Genomic DNA, 27,779 nt, shown 5'->3' with positions numbered 1-27,779 from the left:
GATGAGAGATTTTTGTAATTGTCTCCTCTCCTGCCTTAATATTCGCAAGTGTAGATCCCATTCAGTATTCTTAGCATTCAAAGCTTCATTTGACCTGCTTTTTTTCTTTGAATGCCCTGCGGAAACCGTCGATACCTTTGTAGAAATTTTTAATCATTCTAAAAATGATATCGATGATTTGTGGTGAATTATCCGGTTAAATTTTCCAGAATTTCAACTATTTTATAAAAATAATATCTCCCACTGTGAAGTGTTGTGTTGCAATACAGATTTTAGCGTTACACTATTATCTTAAGTAAGGATTTCTCGTTACCTTGATGGATTTTATGAAACGTTTTACCGAAACCTTGAGAAAATCGGCAGAAAAAATGAATGAATTGAATAAATCATTCTTCATCCCTACTATTCCCTGTCAAGTCGAGTTACTCGTAGCATTGTTTACTTGCGAAGAAACTGCTTTGCCTTGAAATGTCCATTCATTTGTTTTTGAACCCCAGTTATAGCTCAGTCGATATTTCATCGATGTCTACGAGGCCTGGTAAAAAAATAATTGTTTCTGCATGGATATCACTTTCAATACTGGCCTTCGGTTCGTGAATCTATTTGTCTGGACGCACAGCTCAGAAATCTATGGTGCTGAACAGTCGTAATGGTTTTCCCTTGCTGCAAACGCATAATTCAATGTGACATGACTAGTGGCCGAGTGCAGCCAACGTAGTCTATCTTCAGAGGTCGGTTTCGGGTTCCTTGGTAGGTAATACGTGCATGCATGAGATGTATTCATCTTCGTATCCCCTTTTTCACGTTTCAAGACGTCCTTAGATACCTTGCGGCAGGCATCCTTATAGAAAGCAAACAATGCTACGTGAGGAACTCGACTTTGCACGGCACAATGAATGGTTTTTCTAATTTTTTATGACCATAACCACCACCCGACCTAACAAATAATCAGGTACCATTTTTTCTGCACCACTAGTATTGAAGATGATACAATCTATGGACTCAAGTCGACAATAGAAGTTAATTTGTAAGAATCATAGTTCGTGTATCCCCAATTATTTTCTCATAATTTTCAATGAGGAAGGTTTGGTAAAAATTTTCATTAAATCCTTAAAAAAGCATTAATATCTAATGCTAAAAACATTTATTTATTTATTGGGGATAAATAAATAAACGAATTTACCATTTCAACTTAAATCATTACATTCCCTGGAACATGGGAGTTAAGAAAAAATATTAATTCGAGTGATACTTGCGATATTGTCCTAATTTAATTTACATATATTTTTTAAGAAAATTACGCAATGACACGGATTACCTATGCAGCAATTTCATAAATATTCAACTTGATGGCTCGAAGGAAAAATAATTTTTTTGGTTTGGAGGGTGACTAAATTTTTTTGTCCAAGAATAATTTATTCACAACAGCCTGTTTTAGTTATGTAATAAACACATTGTTTTTTCAATATTTTTGCTAAAATTACGTATGGTCACTGAATCTGCATCTAGTAATTTATAACATACACGACTGTATTGCTTACTCATTACGCCTGGCACAATGCAACACATCTTACTCTTCCCTTAGGGTGCCTTAATACTCATAAATGCTTAGAATTGACTTAGATAGATCAAGTGTATCAGTTTAATAATAATTTCTCGCTTCCTAAAAAATACATATATTCGATATACCCACCATACTTTTACGTTTATACTTCGCTTTTTAATGGAAATTGTTTAAGATATTAATTATAAAATTATTTAGATTTTAAAACTGTTTCTCCCCTGCGTTTCTAGTTGAAAAATGTTCTTTTAGGGGCATAGAAAACGTTTTTTATTTCGATTTTTGGCTGTGTTTATTTCAACATAGAATTGTAGGGTCGTGTAGAACAGTCAGAAATTAATCCTTTGAAAGTGGCGTAGTTCATAAAATGCACATCATATTATAATTTTAAAAAAGGCAAAACAAAATAATCCTTTACAAATCTAATGTTTACAAAATTCATAAAATGGTATGTATTGGTTGTATATTTCACGTTGTAATTAATCTTGAAATGGCGATTACGTTAAATTATAAGATCAGCCTCTTTTGCCCCCTTTTATCGTGATAATTGCCTTATCTTCCATCAAGGAATCTCGTTGGTGATGTCTCGTATGCTTCAGACATGAGTCATAAAATGAATCACTATCGATTTCACTTTCGTCTCCATTTTCTTATCAATTTCGTAAATATTTTGTTGATTTGCACTATCTTTCAAGTTTATTGACACAATTATTGACTCGCTACCGCTATCGGCTAAGATAAGTGTTTAAGTTGACCACAAAGTAGCCTAACTTATTCGTATACCGCACTATTATCTCCGATGCAGTTACTTCTCGCATTTTTTATGCAACTTCTCGTTTTTTTACTCGTGGTCATAGGCCATCTGCGGTTCTGAGGCAAGATATCGTATACCTTTTCGTGTACTTTCACTTGCTGACTGATATCATGTTTTATTTACTATTCATCTATTTATTATCAGTGCCTGTGTTGCCTTGGTCACGTACTCAAGGTATTGATGTCACCTATGCTGTAACTATCGCTCTACGATGTGGTGTCTCTGTTATATGTCCTATGTGGAAGTCGATCGTGTATTTTTCTAAACACAATGGTTGCTATGCATACGGAGAGATGAAGCTTGCGGTAGCTATTATATTCACCCATTAAATTTCCATATGTACGCGTAATATGCATTCAACCGGTTAACATTTTATTTGTATACAAATAGGGAAGTAAATGTCATGATATTAAAAAATGAATTTTATAACAGAATAATGGCTTGTGGAACTATTTATACCTTTGTAATTTTATTAATTATCTGGATGAAGGGCGCATAATTATTGAACACTATATTCTAAACTTTTTTATTGTTAAATAGCGTAAGAAAATAATATTTTCAAATGTATTTATCGATATTGCAAAACTTTTTGCGTTGAGTTTGATAAAACAATGAAATAAATATCGCATTATTCCCTTTACATTTTCAGGCCTTCTGAGCCATTTGTGGCTCATCATAAGGTTCTCTATCATCTACTTTTCTCATTTTTGCCATTAAAATGCACATTTAACAACTGATCATTTACATATCAAAATATAGGTACACATTAATGTATTATTAATATTTTTTCTGCACTGTCGTTAAAACACGGTCGAAACAGTATTTACTAAAGCGACACCAGTAAACCTATCATCACATTTAAATTTCACTATTGAAAAAATTATAATATATAACTTAAACAATCTACTTTTTACAATCTGTCTGATAAGTAACATCCTTATAAAAAATACTTTCTTTGCCATACTAATAACATGTACAAGTTATATTGAGTCATGCATTATATAAAAAAATGAGTTGATAAAATTAAACTTAAACGAAATATTATTCTCATTCTCTCCTTTAAGTTTTATTTTATCGCGCAATTTCTTCTCATAGCGTCGGCTGGCTTAATTCAACATGTGTGTGATGCTACTACTGATGCAATAAAACTATTTGGAAAGATTTAGCTCTTGTTTCTCTAAAAATCTTTGAAAAACCAGCACCAACTTTTTATTTATTAGAAATAAGCATATAACTCATCAAAAAACCGTCACCAGCAATAGTAACTAACTAATTTTCTGGCATCGAATATTAGGTTTGTTAAAAATTAAACAGCCACAGTAAAGAAGGTGAATGTATTTAGGAATTTGTCTATAGATAAAGTGTGAAACAAACATCGTTTAAGTTATGGCGTTAGCCATCATATCTACATGGTTTTCGTTCATATATTTCAAATCCTATGTTGGTGATCCATCGAGGATAGATATCACAAATAGATTTAAAGAGCCAAATTATATGTTAAGGAAAGATCGCTAGCACAAAATATACCCTCTGAAACAGCTTTAATATTTTGTGAAATATTCTTTCCTTTATCGAGGGATAGGGGATTTGAACGGTCTAGTAAAGGTATTACCCTCTCGGGTAAACTAAAGACCTTCATGAGAATGTGAAATGATATTGAATTGCAGGGGTCTTTCGTATTTTGTATGTTTACTATGTTTGGGGCAAAGTTTATATTGCATTACTTGTCTATGTGCTTCTCCGTATACATATGTGGTTATTTTCACTGCAATTTCATGTATTAAGTTGTGTAAAACAAATCTATGTTGCCACCCGACAGAGTGGTCGACTTGCAACTTTATTTTAATAATAATAATGATAATGATATTGCTGTGCCACTGTCGCATAACATCGAAAAGACAATAGCCGGAAAAATAAATAAGTACCTACTACCAAGAATAGGCAATAGAAATAAAAAGAATATGGAACAGGTTTATACAGCTCGAATTGTCATCTCATCTACCGGTATCATCCCAAAACATATACAAAATAGTTTCAAAATACTCAACCTCCATCCAAATACATGCATCAAATAGCAAAATGCTGTAATAATTTCAACCTGTCATATCACGAGAAAATTTCTCAACGCAATTCAACAGTTAAAGAGTTACCTTGGTGAGAACCCGTGCTCTTTACACTAAAACAACTCAGTAAAAACTGAAGAAATTTAAATTATAGTATTAATAATAATAATAATAATAATAATAATAATAATAACAATAACAAATATATCAAACAATAATAATAACAATAATAAAGCTCTAAAGTATAAACTAATAGAAAATGCAGTTCTTTATTATAAAAACACACCTAAAACCATCCATGTAAACGATCACTGTAAGATTTATTACGACCGATCAATTATCACCGATAAAACAGCCCATAGCTATAGACCTGATCTAGTAGTGCAAGATAAAATTCACAATGAAACGTACTTTATACACGTTGCCGTACCTAATTGGCATAACACGACAGCCTGCACCAACAAAATGGAAAAGTATGAAGAACTTAAAAATGAAATTAAGAGTTTGTGGAAATCGGATAAAGTACACATAATACCAATAATTATCTCTGCCACAGAAGTAGTGCCTCATTCAATCCATCAAGGTCTTAAAAATATTGGACTGCCGAAAAACTTATTTATTACAATACAAAAAGCAGCAATTTTAAATACTTGTCGGATTCTCAGAACATTTTTCAACACAGAGTAAAAAGACGAGAGTGCTTGGTAATACCCGTACCTGATACCTGAAACCAGCAAAAATTCTGTGAAAATATATTAAACAATAATAATAATAATAATAGCTGTTATGATAGTTTCTCTTCGAAACTGGAATTAATGAATTTTTTTTCTTCTCTGACTTATAGATTTGTCACCCGTGCGATGGAGGCGGAAGTCCACGCCTGCGAGCCGCACCCCTCCCGTGTCGAGTGCAGGCGGGCCGCTGGCGTCGGCGGACAAGATGGACGAGAAGCGCAATCCATTGTTGGAGCGAGTGAAGAACACGAAGCTGTCCTGCTTTCGGTCACTGGGCGGCAAGGGCGGCCCTGGCGCTCACAAGGGCCGGCAAGGTGCCTTCGGCGCCCTGCACCCGCTACAGCACCCCGTCATCGTGCCCGCATCCGCGGCAAACGGAACAAAATCCCCAGAAATCGTAAGTGATGACTATTAGAGCATGCATGAAAGAGCCTACTATCCGTCCCAAAAGTACATATAGTGATTGGCGGCGCTGGTTGCACCGTCACTTGGCAACAGAAAATTGTCGACAGACACTGTTTTTACCAATCGAAGCCCATCACCTCGCGTAAAAATAAAATAACTGTTGAAAAAATCAGCACATTATTGTCAACAATTAATGAAGTGAGTTCATGGATACGGAAGACTAGCCAATGACGACAATGTCAAAATTCACCTCGTAAGGGCAACCGTTGCTTAGAAAATGTTGTTGCATAAAAAAAAACAATAACAATTACTCTAACTGTGGGATACGTATCAAACCAAAGGTTAACACTATAAGAGCCTTACTCGATAACATATATAAATTTGGTAAAGTTAATAATGCGCGTTTAACGTTGTCTAATGCTTAAAGTTGAGGTTTAATTGGAAAGGCTTAAAAAAACAGTACTTTTTTTAGTTTATGCATAATATCTATATTATTATTCTTGTAGGGCAAAGCGACAAATGTCCACCATAAGCCTCCGTTAGCATAGCACCAGTAATTAACAAATTCTTAAATCTTACAACTCAGACCATTGCCTTAGACATTACTGCCATAATGGTCTCTGTCAATATTTAAATGTTTAGATGCAGTTTTATGATATTCTAGAAAGGAAAGCCTATTTTTTTTGTGTTCGTTGGTTGATTTCGCACATTCATATGAGTACACATTAGAATTATCATGAACATTGCAAAAAAAAGTCGTTTTTCGCGCCAAACTCCTTAATACTGCTTATCTGAGGGGAAATATGATCAAGACCGCGCATGGTGGCTACGAAGTAACTTAAACCCGAGGCCAACCATGAAACACCAATTTGGATTAGGATTGTTGACTTATGATTGTTAACTTATGGTTGTTCACCTATGATTGTTGACTTTTAATGTTGACTTAGGATTATTGACTTCTTATGATGATGAGTATGGAAAAATGAAAGGAATTCATTATTGATTTAGTATGGGTTTATATTTTCACCTCCCCGCTATTCTTAAAAAAAATCTCACGGTGAAATTCAATCAGGCAATCGCTGAATAAGAAGCCTAAAAATGGTAAAATGGAAAATAAAATCGCCGCAGCTGTTTTCTCGACACTCTGATAGGTCTTTTGCTCCAAATAATCCCAGTAGCACCTCGTCAAAAGTAGGTACTAAGAGCTTCTGACCCAAATTCGTTTCAATTTTGGGCCGAGTTCTTCGCATTAGCGCTCTCTTCGTATTTATTTATCTTTTTTTGTAGCGGTCGGGTTCGTGTATTCCTCCGCCGTGTACCTACACCTTGACGTATCGATAATTCAAGCGATTTTTTGCGCTTGTTCGACCGACCCCGTTTTCGAGTTCCCATATCGTGCCGGAAAATTACTCGACCATTTAGCTCCTTCTTGATATCTAACGTGTCAGTCATTTGTTTTTCCGCACTGCCGGTTGCTATGACGCTCATCTCAGGCGAAATGAATCCGTTATAGGTTTGTAAGATCTGTACAAATGTACCAAGTGAACGGTCATCCCAAGGATGAAAATAAGCTACTCCGCTGAACTATTAAATACTAGGGATGGACGGATCCAGGATTTTTTTCGGATCCGGATTCGGATCGGATCCTTGATTTTCGGAGCCGAATCTTTCGGATCGAAATGCATTTTCAAATTCCTGACGCTGAGATTCCCCCGATGATTGTTCAATCTCTTGGGATGAGTCACACTATGTGCCAGTTGTATTTTGTCGTTTTTATTCTCCACGGCTGGAATTGTTCTACGTAACCTCTGCGAGAGCTTTCAAACAAAACGGTTCATGGGTAGGACAAGAATCGCATGCGACAGCGCATTCAAAGATAGAATCGGAACTCTTCCCACCCTTATGGGGCGTTGCATTCACTGAAGCTATTGTTTAAAATTTCGGATCCAGATCCGATGTCCTTCGCGACTTTGGATCCGATGTAACCGATGAAGGGCAATATCCGCGGATATTTGGATCCGAGGTATCCGATCCGACCCTCTCTATTAAATACTACTACAAATGTTGCTTGCTGTCGAGACCGATATGGCTAATCCTTTTCAGGATGTCGACGGATTCTTTATCTAAGGCCACTTTCAAAGGGTTTAAGAACAAAGTTTGTTGCGCCAATTCTAATTATCAAGGAAATTCAGTTTCCCTTACTTTTTGAGTCGTCTTTATGTGTCCAGTACCAGCGAGAATATAGGATATCCGGACAACAAAGACTTAATTCGTGGACTAAATATAATACAAAGGTTCAAAAACACAATAAAATACTCTAGTTATGCGCGATTCGTCAAAAACTGCTACGAGCGTACAGAATGAGTGAAACGGATGTTAAACGAATTAGGCTGGGAGCCGCTGGAGACTCGGAGGCTGCGCGCTATGCTTAGATTTCTTTAACAATCGAGAATGGATGTCTTTAAGAGCGACTTGGAGAACATAATATTAGAGCCCCACTATATTTCCAGATCTAACAGAAGCGATAAATTAAGAGAGATATGTAGCCGAACGGATATATATGGGAATTCTTTTTTTATTTGTTGACGATTGATAGCCACGCCCATAGCCACACCTCCATAGAGGTGCCTTGCGGGGTAGTATCTAGGTATATACTTTTTTGTGATATCTTCGTGGATATTTCTTGAAAAACATTCCACGTATGAGACATGAAAGAAGCGGCACACCTACGTTTTTATATAAAATGCAATCATCTTTCTTGTCACCTTTTACTTTAATAGGGTGGTTTCCTGTTATTTTTATTGCCTAAATCGAAAGATTATTACTCCTGGAGTACGCATTTCACGCTTTTAGATTTTTATATGACGATATCTATTTTTCACGATTAATTGAAAATTGAATATTTTCAAGCGCGCGAAAACGCGACGGCTAAGTATGAATGCTGGGAAAGGCCCTTGTGACGTATTTATGGTTCCAGCTATCGTCGTGTGAGGTGACCTTGGGGCGAGGCTTTGAGCGCTGATACGATGCAGACTGCTAGCAGGTAGCAGAGTACCCTGCTAGCAGATAGCGCTTGGCTTAAATTAGGATTATTTTTACCCTATCAAAGGAAGGAAACTTTCAGAACTTAGGTGATTTTAATGGGCGATTATTAAGACATGTTTCCCTGAGCTCTGTGCTTCATGCATGCATTGGTAATCTCAGACGATGTTAAACTCCTATCTACTCGTATAGAATCTAGGTCCCTGTGACGTCACGTGGAGTGGCATCGCATGGGCGACAATCAGGCCTTTTTCAAATGCAGTTAAAATTGATCATTGCCATTCGTATAAACTGGGAATTCTAAAACCAAATGATTAGTATATTATGAATACACTAATGGTGGGTAACGAATCGCAATCAATGCCTTTCGTTTTCTTTTATGAAGGAAACTACCATTTCTAAATTTAAAAATCGTAAGTTTATTGGGCCCTCTTCTGTACGTATTTTTATGCCAATCCTCATATTAGGACGAATTAACTTCCAAGCCTTGGCTGAAGAAAGGCACTCCAACACGGAACCTCATAAACCCACGATATATTAATATATGCTTCCGAAGCGTGTAAATAGGGTCAATGCTGAAAGATATATTCACAGCCCCTCGGTACTCGAACTAGATGTCTGGAAGCGGGAAGCCATAACTCAGAGTGACTTTGGCTTCCACTTCATCCTCCACTTCAAGGAGTAGTAGTGATCCTCCTCCGTAGCCAGGCGACCGACCACTTGGGCGCGGCGGCGCCTTTGTTCCACGCCACTTGGAGAGCTTCCAGAAAACATGGGAGTGCACTAGATGGCGGCAGACGAGATAAGTGGCGGTCACCACTTAAGGAAACGCATCGCTCAACCGGTATTTTCTCATGACGCTTCGCGTTTTTGATAAAAAAAAAAACTTAGCCCTATTACTCAGAGATTTTCAGGGTCGGTATATCTATTCTTTTTTATTTTACGTTTTCCCAATAACCCAAGGGAAAAACATTTCAAAAAATATGTTTCCAAAACACTTTACAAAAGATGTACCAAAAAACGTAAAAATAAGTTATAAACACGCTGTAACATTAAACTATTACAATAATCTTCAAAGAAAATATTAAATAAAATTCATCAATGCGTACTTTGCAGGTTCTTAAAATACTTAATGTAACCACGTAAAATTATTAAAATTACACCAACAACGTGCGCAACCCTTAGATACTCACGTTGACGATATATCGGCCCTGTTGTTAAAAATCCCATGTGAAAATGTTTTTTGTGATATTTTGAGTTTGTTGCACTTTTATGCTGGAGATAATGTTATTTTTTCACTCCTACGTGAATGGTACAACTTCTACAGCGTTTGGTGTTCTATATAAATAAAAATAACTTGTCAATGCAGAACAAACAGTAAATTAAGCTAAACGCACTGCGTTCTTGAATCGGGCCGGAGCTTTCTGGGTGTGAATATGGAAGTTGCCGTGAGAAGGAAGGGTTTACCTCGAGCGGTCATCTCTGAGGTCAACGCCACGCGGTGACCAGGGTGGTCAAGGATCGTAGGAGGAGTACTCATGTGGGGTCAGTACGGAGCGTGGGTGATGTCATTGTCAGACGCCTCTTTACCATTCGCAATGAATTCACCTCTCTCATCTCGAATAGCAGTTATCCCCTTTCACCATTATTTCCAATTTTGACCGAGAAACTCTTTGCCTTGGAAATCCTGACCCGGTGGATAACTCGGGAAAAATTCCTGCCACTAATAATACGCCAAAAAAATCTACGATACTATCTTCATTTTAATACGGCTTGATAAATGAAAATATATCTGTATATTTATTATATATTTTAATAAATCCATACTAACGTCAGCATGGGCGTACCCAGCGTGGGGCAGGGGAGCACCTGCCCCCCCCTAGATGCAAAAATCACAGAAGTCTTTAAGCAAAATCAGTACTGAATTGAAACAAAAGTATTCTACAAATTTTCTTTAAACCCACGAAAAATAATACGTATTAGTATAAGATACGTAGCTAGAGTAAATCTAATTTTCAAGGAAATAATCTCATAAACTAATAAAGCGCTGTTATGATTATCTCAAAATTTTGATTTCATTCACCTCTTCCATGCTAAAATGTCACAACTTGGCTTGCCCCCCCCCCCCCCTAGTTAATATCCTGGGTACGCCCTTGAACGTCAGGACTTTCACATTAAATACATGAAAGGAGGCCCAAGAAATCTACCACTTATGAATTTAAAATTAAAATAAATGAGGTCAAGAAAGTTGATTGCATTTTTTTAATAAAAACGTGGATATATTGCAGATTACTTGTCTAATTTATGGAATAATTTCAATAAATATCCACGAAGATGTCTCTAAAAAGTATTAATTTACATTCTACCCCGTAAGCCGCCTTTAACCGCCTCTTGCGGCGAGGAGTGCAATTAAAAATGAAACTGTAAGTTCCGCCTAACATTAACCATTAACCAGTGACGTGAAATATTTGTTCCACTACCAGTGGCGACCGCAATAAATATTCATAAAATGTTGCGACGGCATTTTTATTGCTTAAGTTTATTTCTCATTATCTTCTAAACTATTCCAAACTTTATATTTAATGCGTTAACAATAGAAATCAATTTTTCGGTAAAAAAAAGTAATTCAAAACAGGATCCAAAAACTGATATCAAAAACACCTGACTTATTATTATCGCTTTTAAGCGTCAATATCTCGACACTGTTCAAAATAAGGCCTTAAACGTCAAAGAAAGATGGCTAACTAATAGGAAACAATTGAATTTATCTCGCCTATTCCTTTTCTTGACGCATTCTGCTGGCGTGACGTGAGGTCTCTCAGACCGCTAATCGAATTAATTTCTAAATTTAAAGAATCGAATAATAAAGACGTTTAATTTTAAAAGTATTGTATCCTTCTTGTACAAAAATCTGAAGATAACGATAACTTTAGATATTTAAAAAGAGCCAATTTGAAAATATTCATAATTTTTAAAACACAGAGGTTTCTCAGACCGAACGTCACCGGTTAAGGGTTAAGAAAATATTGTGCCCAAATATTTCCGTTTTTCCAGACGTCTCCTACTTCTCGATCTATTTTCAGTGTAAAATAGACGACCTAAACACTTTCGAATGTGAGTTGATGACGTCACGTACTCCGGTCAAGCGGGTATCCGTATCTCCGTTACTATTCGACCTCGTGCATTTAGTTGCGCTTGTTTCGTTGTTGCCCGCACTCTTGTGAACGAGTCCATCCTTAAATGTGAAGCTTTCCTTTTACGTGAACCGGAACTATAACCTCCATTATTTTTTGTATCAATTTCATTTCTCTGGTTAATTTGATGTTCAGGAACAAAATTGGTGATTTATGTACTTCTGTATGTTTCTTTTATGTGTCAGAAAGCTCTGACCAAGTTACAATAGTGATATTTCATCTAGTCAAGCAGTAAAAATTTCAAGTGTTGATGCATTATAATACAATACTCCAGGACTGAGGAGGATAATGACGTCACCAACTCATGAAAAAAATGGGCGACAATTTTCGCGTTTTTTGATACCTCCTGCGAGAATTTTTTAGTGAAAAAAACGCGAAAAAAAACATAAAAAGACGAGTCTCTTTGTGTTTTCTATCTCTATCGCAATTGATGACGAGCAAAAATTGGTCTTCAGCCAAGTCTCTCTTCCGAGGTCATCGGCACGCTGTGTCTGGATCATAGAAGTCGCAAGAGTAGGCAGAGGCCGCTAGATGGCGTGGGTGGTCTCATTATCAGACACTCGACGAGCCTTCACTATGAATTCACCTACTTGCATCTCGGAGAATAATAGGGTAGTTTCCTTCATTTAAGAAAACGAAAGGCATTGATTGAGATTCGTTACCCACCATTAGTTTATTCATAATATACAAATTATTTGGTTTTAGAAACCCTAGTTTAAACGAATGGCAATAATAAATTTTAACTGCATTTGAAAAAGGCCAGATTGGCGCCCATGCGATGTCACTCCACGTGACGTCACAGGGACCTAGTTTCTATACGAGTAGATAGTAGTTTTACATCGTCTGAGATTAACAATGCATACATGAGGCACAGAGCTCAGGGAAACATCTCTTAATAATCGCCCATTAAAATCACCTAAGTTCAGAAAGTTTCCTTCCTTTGATAGGGTAATAATAATCCTAATTTAAGCCAAGCGCTATCTGCTAGCAGGGTACTCTGCTACCTGCTAGCAGCCTGCATCGTATCAGCGCTCAAAGCCTCGCCCCAAGGTCACCTCATACGACGATAGCTGGAACCATAAATACGTCACAAGGGCTTTTCCCATCATTCCTACTTAGCCGTCGCGTTTTCGCGCGCTTGACAATGTTCACTTTTCGTTTAATTGCGAAATAAATATATCGTCATTTAAAAATCTAAGAGCGTGAAATGCGTACACCAGGAGTAATAATCTTTCGATTTAGGCAACAAAAAAATAATAGGAAACCACCCGATTCCCTTGGGCCTCCCAAACGTCTCGATTGGTAGCGTCAGAGTTCACTCAGACCTAAAATCGCAATTAATTAAAAGAATTCGGTTTCTGCATTTTTCTGAGTTGTTTTGCCTCGTCAATTGGCTTGAGGACAACAGTTTCACTGGCTATTCTGTCAGCGGCTTCGGCTCACCTTCGACCTGAAGACTTTGGCAGGATATTCAGCGAAACTACTGTCCATAGGGTAACTAATGCAGAAGAAATCCCGGGAAAAATGCAGATGTTAAGCAATAACCGCTAAAAACTTCTATTTAGCATAAAAAAAGAATATGGTGGAAGATGGAAGGGTAACATATGTTACGAAAAGGAAATTCTTCCTCATTCAGCCATTTTCTCTTGATTTTAAAATTAAATTAACGCGTATACTATCAGCTATTTTTTCATGAGTTGGTGACGTCTTTAGAGCTTTGGTTCATTTTCTCGATCAGGAAGAACCATTCACCGAAGTGTAAACAATAGAGAACCACTCGAGGACAAGGAGTAGCTGAGAATGGGTATCTCGCTCGATATCAATTCGTGACGTCATCAACGTATCCGCGAAAGGGTTAACGCAGTCGTATTTTCTCTGCAAATAGCTCGAGAATTTGGCAACGGATTGAATAGCGGACAAATGTAAGTCTATTTATTGTTCGATTTCGATCATATTCGATATATTTCATAGCGTTTTTACAAACTCGCTTTTTTGTTTGACATCTCGTACGATTAAAATCTTTCAATTCAATTTCAACCCACTTTCCGATTAGCTATCAAGCTAATTTCAGGATAACTCAGAACCAGTTGACAACACAATATTCCAATAGTTTTATTGATAGTTTCTCTCTATCTCGATTGTTATTCAGAATTTAAAATTAAATTTGAAGATCAGTTCACAAAATGGCCACCAAAATCCCATGGCAACGCTGTAATCGTTCAAGAGAAGGAGAATGATAGAGTGATAATAACAAATCTGTTGACATCAAATTTCTTTGACAAATTGTCCCGAAAAAAATTTTTTTTTATAAAAATTAACTTTCATGATTTTAATATTATATCCCTCTCTTTGATAATCATAATCGCGTCGTATAAAAAATATGTTGACATCAAAGTTCATTGAAAACTTGATTGAACGAAAATTTACATGCATTCTTTTTCGTTCGCGTTTTTTATCAAAAATTGTTTTTATTCCGTGCTATTTTAAATTAGTTTTTAACCGAGTTTTCCTGCTGTCGTAATCGCCACGCGGTTATTGTACGGGTCAATGGTCATCGTAGCAGCCCAAGGAGTTCGGGAGCAGAGCCAAGTGGGTAGGCTTCGGCGTGGGCGGTCTGACGAGAGGCGAATGACAAGCAATCTCAATGAACTCACCTACTTTCATTCCGGATACTCTTATCCACGGGATAGGGGGGTGGGGGTGGGGTTCATCTTAAACGTCTCGATTGATAGTCTCAATTGGCCAGTCTGGACCCAACCATGAAAGTGGACGAAGGATAGGAATACCTTTTTTTCTGTCTCGAGTTAAAGAAGCCACACTCGAGTAGGCTCATCATCAAATCTGCTCGGGCGGGCTTATTAAATCTGTCTTTCCTATTTGAAATTGAAACTGCCCTCTAGAATACACATGAATTGCCATGAGAAAAAAATCACCCGGACCGGTGATCGAACCACGGACCTTTGGTTTTCAGGGCCACTGCTCAGACCAGGAGCGCAGCTAGGAGGGGTTTAAGGGGCAACTAATACTGGGAGGTCTATAGGGGTATAAAATATCCGCCATGGTAAGCGGGAGGTGCGGGGGTGGGGGGGGAGGGGCAGAAAATTTTAGGATAAATAGTGAGTTTTACGGCTTTCTGATAAATCCTTACACTATTCTATCTTCTATATTATTTCTACTGTATAGATACCTTTTCCTCAACTTATACGCAGCCAAACTCTACAAATGAGGTACCAAAATGCACAGAATTTATCAGAGAACATGCGACGGCATATCTTACTTCCTAAATATTGCTATTGTTTCCTAAAATTGGTTTTTAAATAATAAAAAACGGTAAATATACCTGACGTTAACGGCACACAAACATTCATTTGCAACAATACCTCGCATTCTTTAAATAACTTTCATCAAAATGTGGCTGATTCCACATTCAAGTCTCCTGTTGATACGTAAGTATGAGTCATCATGTGCGTTTAACAGAGGATAGTGTAATTACTTCCAATGTTGTGTTTAAAGAGGTCCTCTCACCTCAATTTGTACATGAACATTCCAATTAAATTTGTACATAAGACCCTGCCTTTTTTTTCTAAATTTTAAAATTAGAAACGCGCCTATCCCTCTGTGGACCTGCATTGAAAAGAACGGGGGAAGCCCGCTGGGAGCGGGCGCATCACACTCGTAATTAATATTAATACAATTAAGTAAAATGGGTTTAACATAAAAATTTCTCTCAGCTCTAGGGGGGGGGGGGGGTTAACCGCCAAAATCCCCCTCGCTGCACCACTGGCTGAGGCCACTATGCAATCTTGAATATTGAAAGTAGGTTTTTAATGGAAACATTTGTGATTATTACATCGTGTTAAATCCAAGCGCCGAATCCCCCATTAAGGAGAGCCCTTTGCCCAGGGCCCTTTATCACTCCAGACAGCCCCTAATTAGCATAGAAAGAATCTAGAAAAATTCTGGACTCATAGCTTTAAACAATCAATTCTTTTGCTCCACAGGTGAGTTCCCTGGAAGACGAGGACTGCAGGGGTCTGTTGAGTCCCTCTGGAAGCTGTGGATACGACCCCCGACCTGGAAGGCGGCAGCAACGCGTGGGGCGGAGACCCCTGGATAGCGTGGGCCGCAGGGAAGAAGGGTCCTTGAGGCCCAAAAGCCTCGTCTCCCCTCGAATCATCAACAACGACGCCGAGCCGTGCACCTGCCGAACCAGACCAAGGTACACACATTCTGAGCTTTCGATCGTGATAATTATAATAATAATTGTTCAATCTTACGGGTTTCAACCCAATGTACAGAAAAAGTGTTACATTAAATAGCATGTAGATATACCGTAACATAATTAAGTACATATAAGAAGCATATAAAAATCATATAAACATTAATAAGCGTAAATTAACACATTTATAAAGTAAAGAGTAGCGAAAGATAGCATGCAATCAATATAAAAAGTTATAAAATCACAAACATGTAAGAGGCAAAGAAGCATTAATAAGCATTATATTAGCATGTTAAAAAAGTAGTGTACCGAAAGATAAAATTTGATAATATAAAAAGTAAAGTGTACAAACATTAAAAGCATTATATAACACGTTAAAAACAGGTAAAAGTTTGTTAAAGATAACATGTGGTCAATATAAAAAGTTATAATATAACATATGATTAAAATCACTTTAAGAAATATAAAATATATCAATGCCAAAAAATAACCTAAGTAATAACCTAAGATATCACACAGCCTGCTTATTTAATTTCAAAAAACTACAACATGTGTTTCAGCTGTAGAGTTTTGACATTAAAATATCCATACAATAAGATTTCTTTGTGTATCTTTTCACTATGCTGTTCCACAATAATATCCAAACTCACAGTCGCATAATATTAGATGATATTTTCGGTTTGTTCTTTATTTTTCTATGTGATGTTTGAGTTTTTGAAAAAAATAATAAATTTTCCTACATGTTCATCTTTTTTCAAAAAGACGTTGAAATTCATAAACTTTTTGGAAATGGCCATAAATTTTGTATGTATTGTGAAATTCCTTTCCACCATATCAAATGACATCAATTTGAATTTATGTGTGCTTTCGAGTTTTCAGTCAGGCTTTTTGAACTCAAATACTCTCTATCATCAAATCATAACTTTTGACAACTTTATTTTGCTTACATTTAGTTACTACAGATTTAGATATTTTGCTGTATTGTTGTTGTGATACATCCATTAATTTTTCTAAGGTTCAATGTGTTACAAGCACCATCTGTCTATTTTCTCAGTTAATATGTTATCTCATGATTTGTAGGCTATTTGGAAAATTTGGGTCCATAGCTGATGTTTGTTACATAATAATTTGAAATAAAAATCAAATGCCTTATTGGGTTGTGAAAGGACAATACTCATGTATCCTATTTGTATGGTTTTGTCAATAAACTCCATTTAATTGCCAACTGTTACAAAATGTTACTATTGCAATCTTAAAAAAGAATCATTTTGTTATTTTTTTGGCTATATTTTCCTGAAAATTTCTCAAATTTGGCATTTTCAATGGTTTTTATTTAGTCCAATAATTCACTTGAACCAATAGCTTCATGTAGTAATTAATGAATCGTTTTTGAATTCTAGGGACCTCTTCTTCACGTCCTCGGAGGACGTCTTCTACGGCCCAGAAGACTCGTTGGTCACCTCCACTCCAAAAGGTGTTGGACCAAATGCTGTCAGGGTATTACCCTCATCAGGAGTCAGGGAATGTGGTTCCCCACCCCGAGCCGAAGCCGTGCCCAATGGTATTGCAGTCAATGCGACCCCGACCTCATGTCTTACTGCAAAGCTGAAAGCTATGTCCGAGAAGTATCTCAAATCGTCCACTGGGGTATGTATGAACACTTTAACCTTTCAATTGATTTTTTATTCTTTATTCCCTTTTTTATCTTCCAATTACTAACTCCTACTCCTTGGAACAATAAAATATTTGACACACTTCAAAAAGGTAGATCTGTCCTTAGACATGTACCAGCTGAGCTCCACCAAACTTAACTATGTATTTTGTGCTAAAATTTTCACATCTTAGTTCTGTTCTCCATGAAATTCATCATCATATCAAATTTCATTCTTAATTTCCTTCATTTTTTTCTTTTCTTTCTACTCTTCATCCAAAATCGTACTCTGGAGAGAGTCATGCATCATAGCTTACTCAAACCAGTTCCCATTCATTTTTCTTATCCATGACTAGTCCATTCCACACCTTGTCGGACTAATTTACTCTCATCATCCTTCTCCATGACCACATCTCAAAGTTGTCAAGGTTTATCAAGTATCTTGAGCCCAACATTCTGATCCAAGTGGACCATCCATAGAGCTTCCAACAAAGCCCTTAGCAAGTCTTTTCCTTTGAGCATTAGGTACATTACTGGCAGAAAATGGAGCTTTTTCTCTGAGGCTTTCTTCCCTATGGACTTTCTATGCATATTTTTCTTGCTAAAAGAAGATTATATATTCTGAAAAGAAAATAATCAGCACATTGAAGCTGCTTTTGAATCTTAATTCAAAAGTAAAGCAATCTAAATTAAATTGATTTCAGTCTCTCAATACTTACAATTTAGCCTGTGCCAGCTTTGCTCATTGCCATGCTGAATAATTTTTGTGGATATGTTGTTTTGCCTTGAGTGACTCTTCTAAAATATTTCATGATAAAATATTTTCTCACAGTAATTTCTTAGTTTGTTTTTTTGTTGGTTCTTTGTAAAGATGATAATGATTTTTATTGCCAGAAATTTTTTAGTAAATTATTGGGAGGATCATTTGTTTTATATTTATTAATGAAGCTTTTATAAGTCTTGCATGACATTAAGCAATTCTGTATGGCACTCAAAGTGATAAACATGGTTGAAAAAAATTGTATTTTATTGCATTTATTCATACAAATTCACTGAATTTCTGAGTATAGGATGTTCAGTTGCAAGACAAATTATTTTTCCTCTTGTATCGTTGAATAATTTCTGTATTACTTAATGCTCATTACATATTACCCAGATGTATTTGTTACTCATATTTTAAATATAATAAATTCTTAATGTTACATTCAGGTGGTATCCCGGCGGCTCCTGGCTAAGCTTTACCGCAACACCGAGGGCAAGAAGTCCAAGTTGCGCAGTTTCTCTTACGGCGCCCTGCCGGGTCTGGAAGAGTTCCAAAGGCGCCACCCGGCCGTCAACCCCCTGTTCCAGGAAGAGGACGATCACGACGACGACAGGGAACAGCACCATCACCGACAGGGGAGCGGCAGTGGCGCCGCCCTCGCGTCGAGCTCTGCAGTCACCGGCACAGCTGCGGCCCTGTTGCTATGCGAGACGAACGACGGCGACAGTGGGATAATCGTGCAAGAGGGTTCGGACTGTACCTCCGTGTTGGATGTGGAGGATTCCAGTTATCTGGAACAGATGCCGAGGTTTGGCGGCGCGGCACGGCATTTGAGGAGTGCCTCGCAGTACGAAGAGTGGACGCCGCGGTTGGGGCACTCAGGGAGGGGGGGAAGTCGACAGGAGGAGGAGGGGGATGAGGGGAGGGAGGAGTGGGTGGGGGAGGAGGAATACAACAATGGAGAGAGGGAGGAGGAGGTCGTCAGTCCATCGGAGAGGTGTCGGAGGAACAGGCGGAGGTCAGTGCCAATAGTGTGACTTTAATGTTTGAATTGTCCTCATGAGGGTGGTCGAAAAAATAAGGCTCCCAATGATATTTCACAAAGAAAAAAACAAGTTTTTTTAGAATTAAGTTGTTCATATTTGAGTGTAAGAGTTTTCATTCACTCTTCTACAACACAAAATAACTGGAGAGGTCAGTGCCCATTGCGTGACTTGTATATTTGAATTGTCTCTACAAGGGGGATCTTTAACCCTTTTAGAGCCAGCCTTTTTTACCTGGTATACGTGAAGAATGCCAGGGCTTTTTTGATGAATTTGCACGATTTTACTTAAAATTTTATAAAATTTCTAATATGAATGTGTTGAAGCTGAATTTTTTATTTAAACTTCTAATACTTACGCCATTGATTAAAAAGTCCACCTATGTTGTTTCTCTTCTGTACAAATTGGTAAAAATATTTAATTTTTAAATTAATTTAAATACACCCCGCCGATAGATCGGCCCGCGGCATTCTTCGCGCATACCCCTCGGGCCGATAGATCGGCCGGCTGGCACTAAAAGGGTTAAAATAAAGCTCCCAATGTATTCCACTAAGGAAACAAAGTTTTTTTGGATTGAGTGATGCAAATTTGTGTTTAGAGTTTTCTTCAGTCCTGGAGACTTCAAATGCAGCACTAGGCTGCTGTTTGAGGGGTCCTGGGTTCAAATCCTTATAAACTCTCTTATGTTGATGTGCCTCATGTAGTGGTGGGGTTGTGTTTGAAGAAGTGAACTTGTGTAAATTGTATTGCTAAGTTTTTATTTAGAATCGAGGAGAGGATTACTTGAAAGAGATGGAAGGCTGCTCTATTGGAAAATCATTCGTTTTTACAAATTAAAAGAAATTAATTTTGTTGAAAGAAGATTGCATGTGATAGACATTTAACATTAGACATAGGCAGATCTGGGGGGGCGGGCATGGGGGCACGTGCCCCCCCAGGCCCTTGAAAAATATGCAAGATTTTTAATACGGTCCCATTATCATTGTGTTCATATTGCATAATGAGGTGTCCTTGTGCCCCTCCTCCCCCAGAAAGTAATCCTGGATCCGCCCCAGACATTATATATATTAATGGCACTTCTTGTGCAAGTACCACACATTTTCAAATGCATGCCTTTGGAGAACTTGCTGCTGCAGAGTTCATTTTGTAACATGTATTTCCTCCTTCAACCGTCACAGGTCAGGGGAAGGCTGTCGCCTCAAGGCACGATCATCCTCCTTGGATAGACGTGAGGTCTTCCGCAAGTTCCGCCACCGCGAGTGTTCCGCCGAGGGTGGCGGTGGCGCTGGTCTGTCGCTGACGGCCAGGCAGAGGCGTCGCCAGAGGACGTGCTCGGGTGACGACGTGCTGGCGCTCTCGTTTGCCCCCACGGGCCCCCCGCCCTCCGTCCCCCCTCCTCCCCCTCCGTTGCCCTCTAGGGGCGAGGCGAGGTTGAGGGAGGCGGTGGAGGCCGCCACGGAGGCAAGGAGGCTCAGGAAGGACTTCAAGGTGGTGCGGCTGTGCCGGGACCACGAGGCGGAGGAGCTCGGAATCTTCATCGCAAAGACAAAGCTCACGGAGCACGGATATGCAGGGTACCTCATAGCACATGTGGTCCCGGGAGGACTGGCCGAAAGGTGAGCGACCAACGTTAAACTTACTTGCACAGTTCATATTTGACCCTTTCACTGCTGGGAATGTACAGTAAAACCTCTATGTGGTGAACCTCTTCACATCATAAACCTCCATACTTCATACCACCCCTACAGTCCCGTCAGATTTCCATGTAAATTTATAAGCAAACCTCTTTGTGGTGAACCTCTTTATCTTGTAAAAACCTCCACTTATCATACCAAGGAGATACCCCCGAGACAGCGAAACTACCTCCACAAATCGTACTGAGACAACTAGAAACCATAAATGCAGCTGCGATCACATACATGGGATGACATTTTCAGCTATAAATGTTTCACCCGTATTTTTTTTTTCTTATACACCTTTATTATGTAGTAATTTTCAGGTTAATCATTAGTTGTGGGCATTTTGATCCATATGAGAGCATACCTAACCGTAAATAAGAAAAAAGATATCCAACTATCCTAATCATTTTAAGTGACCGTTGAATTAAGAAAGATCATGCCGTTTTCTCTTGAATCATGGCAAAAATCATGTGATAGAGCTCGCTTTCTTTAATTATTAAATAATAAATCACTAATGCATGCATGTTTGTTTAAACACATAAAAGGCTAGTGTCTTCATTTCCAAAGGAAATGAAAAAAAGGTGCCTATCACTGAAACCTCTCTTTAGTGAACCTCTCATACATCGAATTGCCCAAATTTTGGTCCCCTCTGTTACGATGTAAAGAGGTTTTACTGTACCTAGTACGTTCGCACGGCAGACTGCTGTTAACGTATTTTTTCTTCCTCCTTGCTGTGCACTTTTGCAAAAGCACTTCGAAGGGACCCACTAATCAGTGACCCTTTCCTCGACGAGCTCACCCACGCAGGACCGTCTCATCGACCCTACCAGCCTCCCTCCCGAAAAGTGACCACTCTGACAGCAGTTTGAAAATGAATCCGATCATCCAAGAATGATTGTTTTCATCGCACTCCTGCCAATCAAGCAATCAAGTACGTCTTTGAATCGTGTTTCTGCGATGAAAAGTAACGATTTTGTTAACTTTGCTATAATGGCCATTTTCCGGTGGTCCGCAGCCACGTTTTTAGCAATTGGTTGGCAATTTGATTGGCTGGAGTGCGATGCAAACAATCTTTTTTTGATGATCAGATTGATTGGTTGATTTTCAAATTGCAGTCAGAGCGGTCACTTTTCGGGAGGGAGGCCTCCCGCTGATAGGGTCATTGACACGGTCCTGCATAGGTGAGCTCGTCGAGGATATGGTCCCGGATTAGCGAACCTTCGGGAGGGTGTACCACACCCATTATTGAAGTACCTGCTCCACGGGCCCACGAAATGCATTTTAACCTTTTTGTCGCATGTGAGGAGAAGGTTTTCGGAGATTGAACAGCAGCAAAAGGGTTAATACAGGGTGGGGCAGAATGCACTCTCTTTGTAAGGAAGTTACAAGCTAATAACAGCACCACCTCTCACAAATGCTGCAATTTAGTTTTACAATAATTTGGGAGTTTTTACTCAAAATAAATCCTATAAAAGGTAAGCCGTATTTTTATCAAAAACAATCTCTTCATCCTGACGATGCAAAATCCAGAGGATGGAGTCCATTCTGCCCCACCCTGCACTTGACACATGTAGAAATGCTGTCCTCCAATACAAATCCTCATTTGGGCACAGATCTTTGGCCCAACAGACAATTTTTATTATTTAAGTATTCTACCGATTAAGGTAGGCTTCCATGGGGTACTTGAGAAGCGTTCTGGCAACCACCCCTTCCTTCACATACATCCCCCTTCAATTCATAATAAGGCCTACTCCCTTTCATTCCATCTAAAAATCCTTTTCTTTTCCTTCCTCTCCCTCGTTTACCTACCATTCTACCCTCTAATTCTGTTTTCAACATCCCCTCCCTACTATGTACTCAATCAATCTATACCTTCTGTCTCCTCCACATCTCATCTAAAAGCGGACTCTCCTCACCCACCATGTCCAGCACTTCGTCGTTCTGCCTCCTCAATGTCCACTTAACCTTCTCCATTCTTCTCCACACCCACATCTTGAAAGTCTCCAGTCTTCTATTGTCATCTTTCCCAAGAGTCCACGTTTCTGCTCGGTAAAGTGCGATGCTCTAGATCAATGCTTTACAAAACCACATAACCTTGGTCTTCTTTTGATTAATTCTCATTCCATACTCCCCTCAACACACGTCTGTCACATCCACTAGAGTCTGCAGCCTTCTTGCTGACTGTCTAATGCCTGATCATCCTCGAACCTTACTGTTTTTAACATCTTTCCTCCCACTTTTACTCGACAGTATGTACTTGACTGAAATTCATCGCTCTTTATTCTCAGGGAAGGCACTCTTCGTGTGGGAGACGAGATTGTCAACGTGAACGGACGTCGCCTGAGGGGGCTGACGATGGCGCAGGCTCGTGAGGTGCTCTGCTCTGGTCCACTTCAGGTGGACATGGTGGTGTCACGGCCCGTTGGCAAGGACAACAGTCACGACGCTCCAAGCAGAAGAGAGGAGGAGGAAGCGGAAAGCGCGAGGCCCAATGCTGCGGCCGAAGGCGAAATGTCCTCCAGGTATGAATTAAGATGAGGGATTGCAAAATCAATTTTTGGTAAAATATTCTTGGAGTATTCTGATAATGATTGAAAATTAAATTTTTATTTGACTGTAGTTATGTCAATGAATTCAATGAAATTCCCTCTTTAATGTTGCTGAAATATGGGTGAAAAGTTGGAACACAATTTTAACACAGATTCGTATGCAGCATTGGAATCAGTCACAATTATGACTATAATATGTATTTCCATCGACCTTCAACTATTTGCAGCAAGCTAAATATCAAAAATCGATCGGCTGGAGTTGATTTTGATCCACTTTTTCAACACAAACAGCTAATTTCAAATAAATCAAAAATCGGAGGTAGATATTCGATTTTTGATGGAAATCAAAATTGATTTTTAATTTTTCTTTCTTCTTATCTTGACCTCATTCATTAATGGCAAAATAATTCCTGGAGTTTAGGTCAAATGTATATGATGCAAAAACGTTGTGATCCAACGTTTCAGTTTATCTTAAACTATCATCAGAGCTATGAATGAAAAACATGATAACGACATAAAATACAATGATATACAATATTTTTATATAAATGAATGTTATGAAAGAGTTTTTTTTACCATAATATAATTTTCAAAAAGAGAATACATACACAAAATTTTTGACATTCCTTAGAAATAAATTACTTAAATTAAATTAGGTAACTTACTTAAATTTTTTATCCATTCTCTTCTTATATATTTTTTAAATTATATTATTGTATAAAAAAACTCTTTCATAAAATTTATTTATGTAAAAATATTGTACATCATTGTATTTTATATTGTTCTCATGTTTTTCATTCATAGCCCTGACGATAGTTTTAAATAAACTGAAATGTTGGCAAACAACTTTTTTGCGTCGCATATACATTTGACCTATACTCCAAGAATTATTTTACCATTAATTAATGAGTTAAAGATAAGAAGAAAAAAAAAGAAAAAAAAAATTAAAAATCAATTTTGATTTCCATCAAAAATCGAATATCTACCTCAGATTTTTCATTTATTTGAAATAAGCTGTTTGTTTTGAAAAATCGATCAAAATTGACTCCAGGCAATCGATTTTTGATATTAAGTTTGCTGCAACTGTAGATGAAAATATATACTTATAACTGTGACGATCCCATTGCTTCATACGAATCTGTGTTAAAATTGTGTTCCACCTTTTCACCTATGTATATTTCAGCAACATTAAAGAGGGAATTTCATTGAATTCAATGATATAACTACAGTCAAATAAAAATTTAATTTTCAATCATTATTTGCAATAATGCAGGGTATTCCTTCCTTAAATTATTTATGAAAATTTTTATGGTGAAATTCATGGCTGTCTCCCAATTATTTGTGATTTTCATGATTAAATTTGAGTCTTACTGACCATAAATTCTTGTTTCTGTGTAACTTTGCCGCATTTCATGCTAGGTTATGCATTTTTCAAACATCTCTGGAGCCTGAATCACAGAGTCATTATTTGTGTCCCTCAGAGTGATCGCTTGAATCATCATTTTCTGAATCACACGGTCATTCCCACCATCCCTTTTTCCATTGCTTATTCCGTCATTTTCTACATTTGCAACTGTCATTCAATTAAAAGAAAAGCGTAACTTTACAAATGCCATTAGCAGCCACATGCTCTGATTGGCCGAAAGACATTACCAGTAATGGTTTCAGTGATGGACAAAGGGGTGTGCCAAGAAAAATGTGATTTCCATCCCTGGATCCATTGCTGAAAATGATTGTGTATAACTGTCATTCTTCCGCTATCATTGGAGTGATTGCTATAGTTATCCATCAGAAGGGATGGAAAAAAATGATCATCTGATTCAGGCTTAACAAAAAGCACAGTAGGTGCATGAAAAAGAAAAAATATCAATAGCTGCCATTACAAAAAAAATATGTATGGCAGTGAAGAAATAGACATTGCAGTATGGTACAAAAATATAACAGGTCCACATAGGAATGAGGGGTTACATTATTCAACATTCATTATTTGTAGCCTGTGATTTATTTTGTGCAGTAAGTTTAATTTTGATCTGCATTAAGTAGCAGGTGTGCAGCAAGGAATTACGGCTGGGGGGGAGGGGGGGTTCTAGGGGCAACTAATGCTGGGGGGTATGGAATATGGGAGGTGTGAGTGCCATCCCCCAGAAAATTTTTAAGATAAATTGTTCAAAATAGCGAGTTTTAACTCTTTCTGATGTATACTTTAATTAATCCTTACACTAATCTATAAGTAATATTTATCCAATCAAGTGAAATGGATTAAATTTTATAATTTCTCTGAGTTTTGGGGAGGGTTTTATCCCCTAAAATCCCCCCTTGCTGTGTTGCTGTTAATATGATTCAGGCTTAACATCAGTTAGTGTTGGCATTATCTTCACTGGAAATATTGATGCAGTTTTATTTTGAAAGTAATGCATTGCCCTCATCTCTTGGTCTCTCCAGGCTGCCTGAGAGTTCTGTGGATTATGAGAACGTGAGCCTCAGCAATCCGTCTAGCCTCGTCAACGGCCGAGGGATGCGCCGGGTGAGCCTGAGCAGTGGGAGGGGGAGTAGCATCTCGGAGAGGAGCAGCGGATCTAGCCCCGAGCCTACGCTCATGGCCATAGCGACGACACCATCCGAAGACAGCAACTGCGGTGCATTGGCCGACGGGAGACGCAGACGACACTTCCAGAAACACCGATCGCAACATCGAAGGGGTCCCTTACCCTCTCCGCCCCCTCGGAGACGCAACTCTTCACCCCCACCCACCTCCCGTCTCCTCGGCGATGGAGAAGAGTCAACGACAATGTCATCGCCGGTGACGGTGGAGCAAGAAGAGGGGGACGTGACAGATGGAGTTGGCATGACAACAACGAACCAATCTCCTCACGACGACGAGTGTTCTTCGTCGTCCGGGGCATTCTGCACCCTTCCCAGGAGGCCGAGATCGGCAGTGTGTACGTTCCAGACGATCATCTTTGAGAAAGGTCCGGGCAAGAAGGGCCTTGGGTTTACGATTGTTGGAGGCAGGGATTCTCCGAGGGGGGCTCTCGGAATATTCGTGAAGAGTATACTGGCCAGCGGTCAGGCAGCTGACGACGGACGCCTCATGGAAGGTGAGTCAAGGGAACTCATTGGCTTACTAAGTTGGGAGTTTTACTTTATCACTATGTTCATAGTGATTGGTGTTACACCCATGAACAGCCAAAGATTAATTTTATTTGGTCCTTAGTTAATTGTATATATGTATTTTGGCAATTACTCTGCACTGCATACTTTAAAGTATCCCATAAAAATAAGGGTTTCAGTTCTCCATGGTTAATTTTTTCCTTCTTGGCACTATCTCAAGTATTTCTTACAATATTCTGGTTTATTAAGTGGATTTAATTCAGCAATTCTTTGAGTTATCTAATGCAGGGGTCTCCAGTTTACTAGGCCACGAGGGCCACATTCCAAGTTCCGAATCGCACCGCAGGCCGGATAGCAAATTTGCCGATGACTGAAGTATTCGATACCAATGTCTACTTAAGTATTCGGTGGCATATTTCTTATTTACTAACAGTTGAAGGTGACTTTGACGTGCATTATAGTGCTGCAATGCTCCTAGCGGCATCTCACAGAGTTAAACGAGCGAGAATAGCGCACTATTTGAAACGAGTGTGTGGGCCGGATGAAAGCCCTCCGAGGGCCGTATTTTGGAGACCCCTGAGGTAATGTAATCCTTCCAAAAGCCCATTAAATGAACCAGAGTATCCCCTTGTGCATAAATTGGCCAAGTTTCAAGTATAAGCTCTGCAGTCGCAGCCCAAGTGGTAAGAAGAAATGAGAATCCAAATTGTGACAAAAGAGTCTTTATGAGTGTCAGGTAAAATGATAGCACCATTTTTGACTTCACCTTCCCACTATGTGAGGCAGTGCAAAATTTTCCAAACTTCACCCTTTTAATTAAATGTAATAATACACATTCTTCTCCACTCTTTATTAAATGCTGCAGAATATATTTAAACCTATTATCTCTTAATACAAATTAAAGATTTTTAAATTATAGTTTTTTTTTTAACATTTGAATAATATAGTTTA

At 38.4% G+C, this 27,779-nt stretch overlaps 1 protein-coding gene across 1 annotated transcript in view; it reads left to right on the top strand.

Moving 5' to 3' along the window:
• Positions 1–27,779, top strand: part of LOC124168926 — a 337,391-nt gene that overhangs the window by 306,301 nt on the left and 3,311 nt on the right. The window contains exons 4-10 of the mRNA XM_046547321.1: positions 5,283–5,569; positions 15,815–16,032; positions 17,433–17,679; positions 18,893–19,464; positions 20,668–21,105; positions 23,457–23,690; positions 26,160–26,815. Coding sequence (XP_046403277.1) covers positions 5,283–5,569; positions 15,815–16,032; positions 17,433–17,679; positions 18,893–19,464; positions 20,668–21,105; positions 23,457–23,690; positions 26,160–26,815 — 2,652 coding nt within the window. The remainder of the gene's footprint in view (positions 1–5,282; positions 5,570–15,814; positions 16,033–17,432; positions 17,680–18,892; positions 19,465–20,667; positions 21,106–23,456; positions 23,691–26,159; positions 26,816–27,779) is intronic.

The sequence above is a fragment of the Ischnura elegans genome, chromosome 12, assembly GCF_921293095.1.
Source record: "Ischnura elegans chromosome 12, ioIscEleg1.1, whole genome shotgun sequence".
NCBI lineage: Eukaryota > Metazoa > Arthropoda > Insecta > Odonata > Coenagrionidae > Ischnura > Ischnura elegans.
Note: the sequence above shows the minus strand (reverse complement) of the source record. Positions and strands in the feature narration are given on the sequence as shown.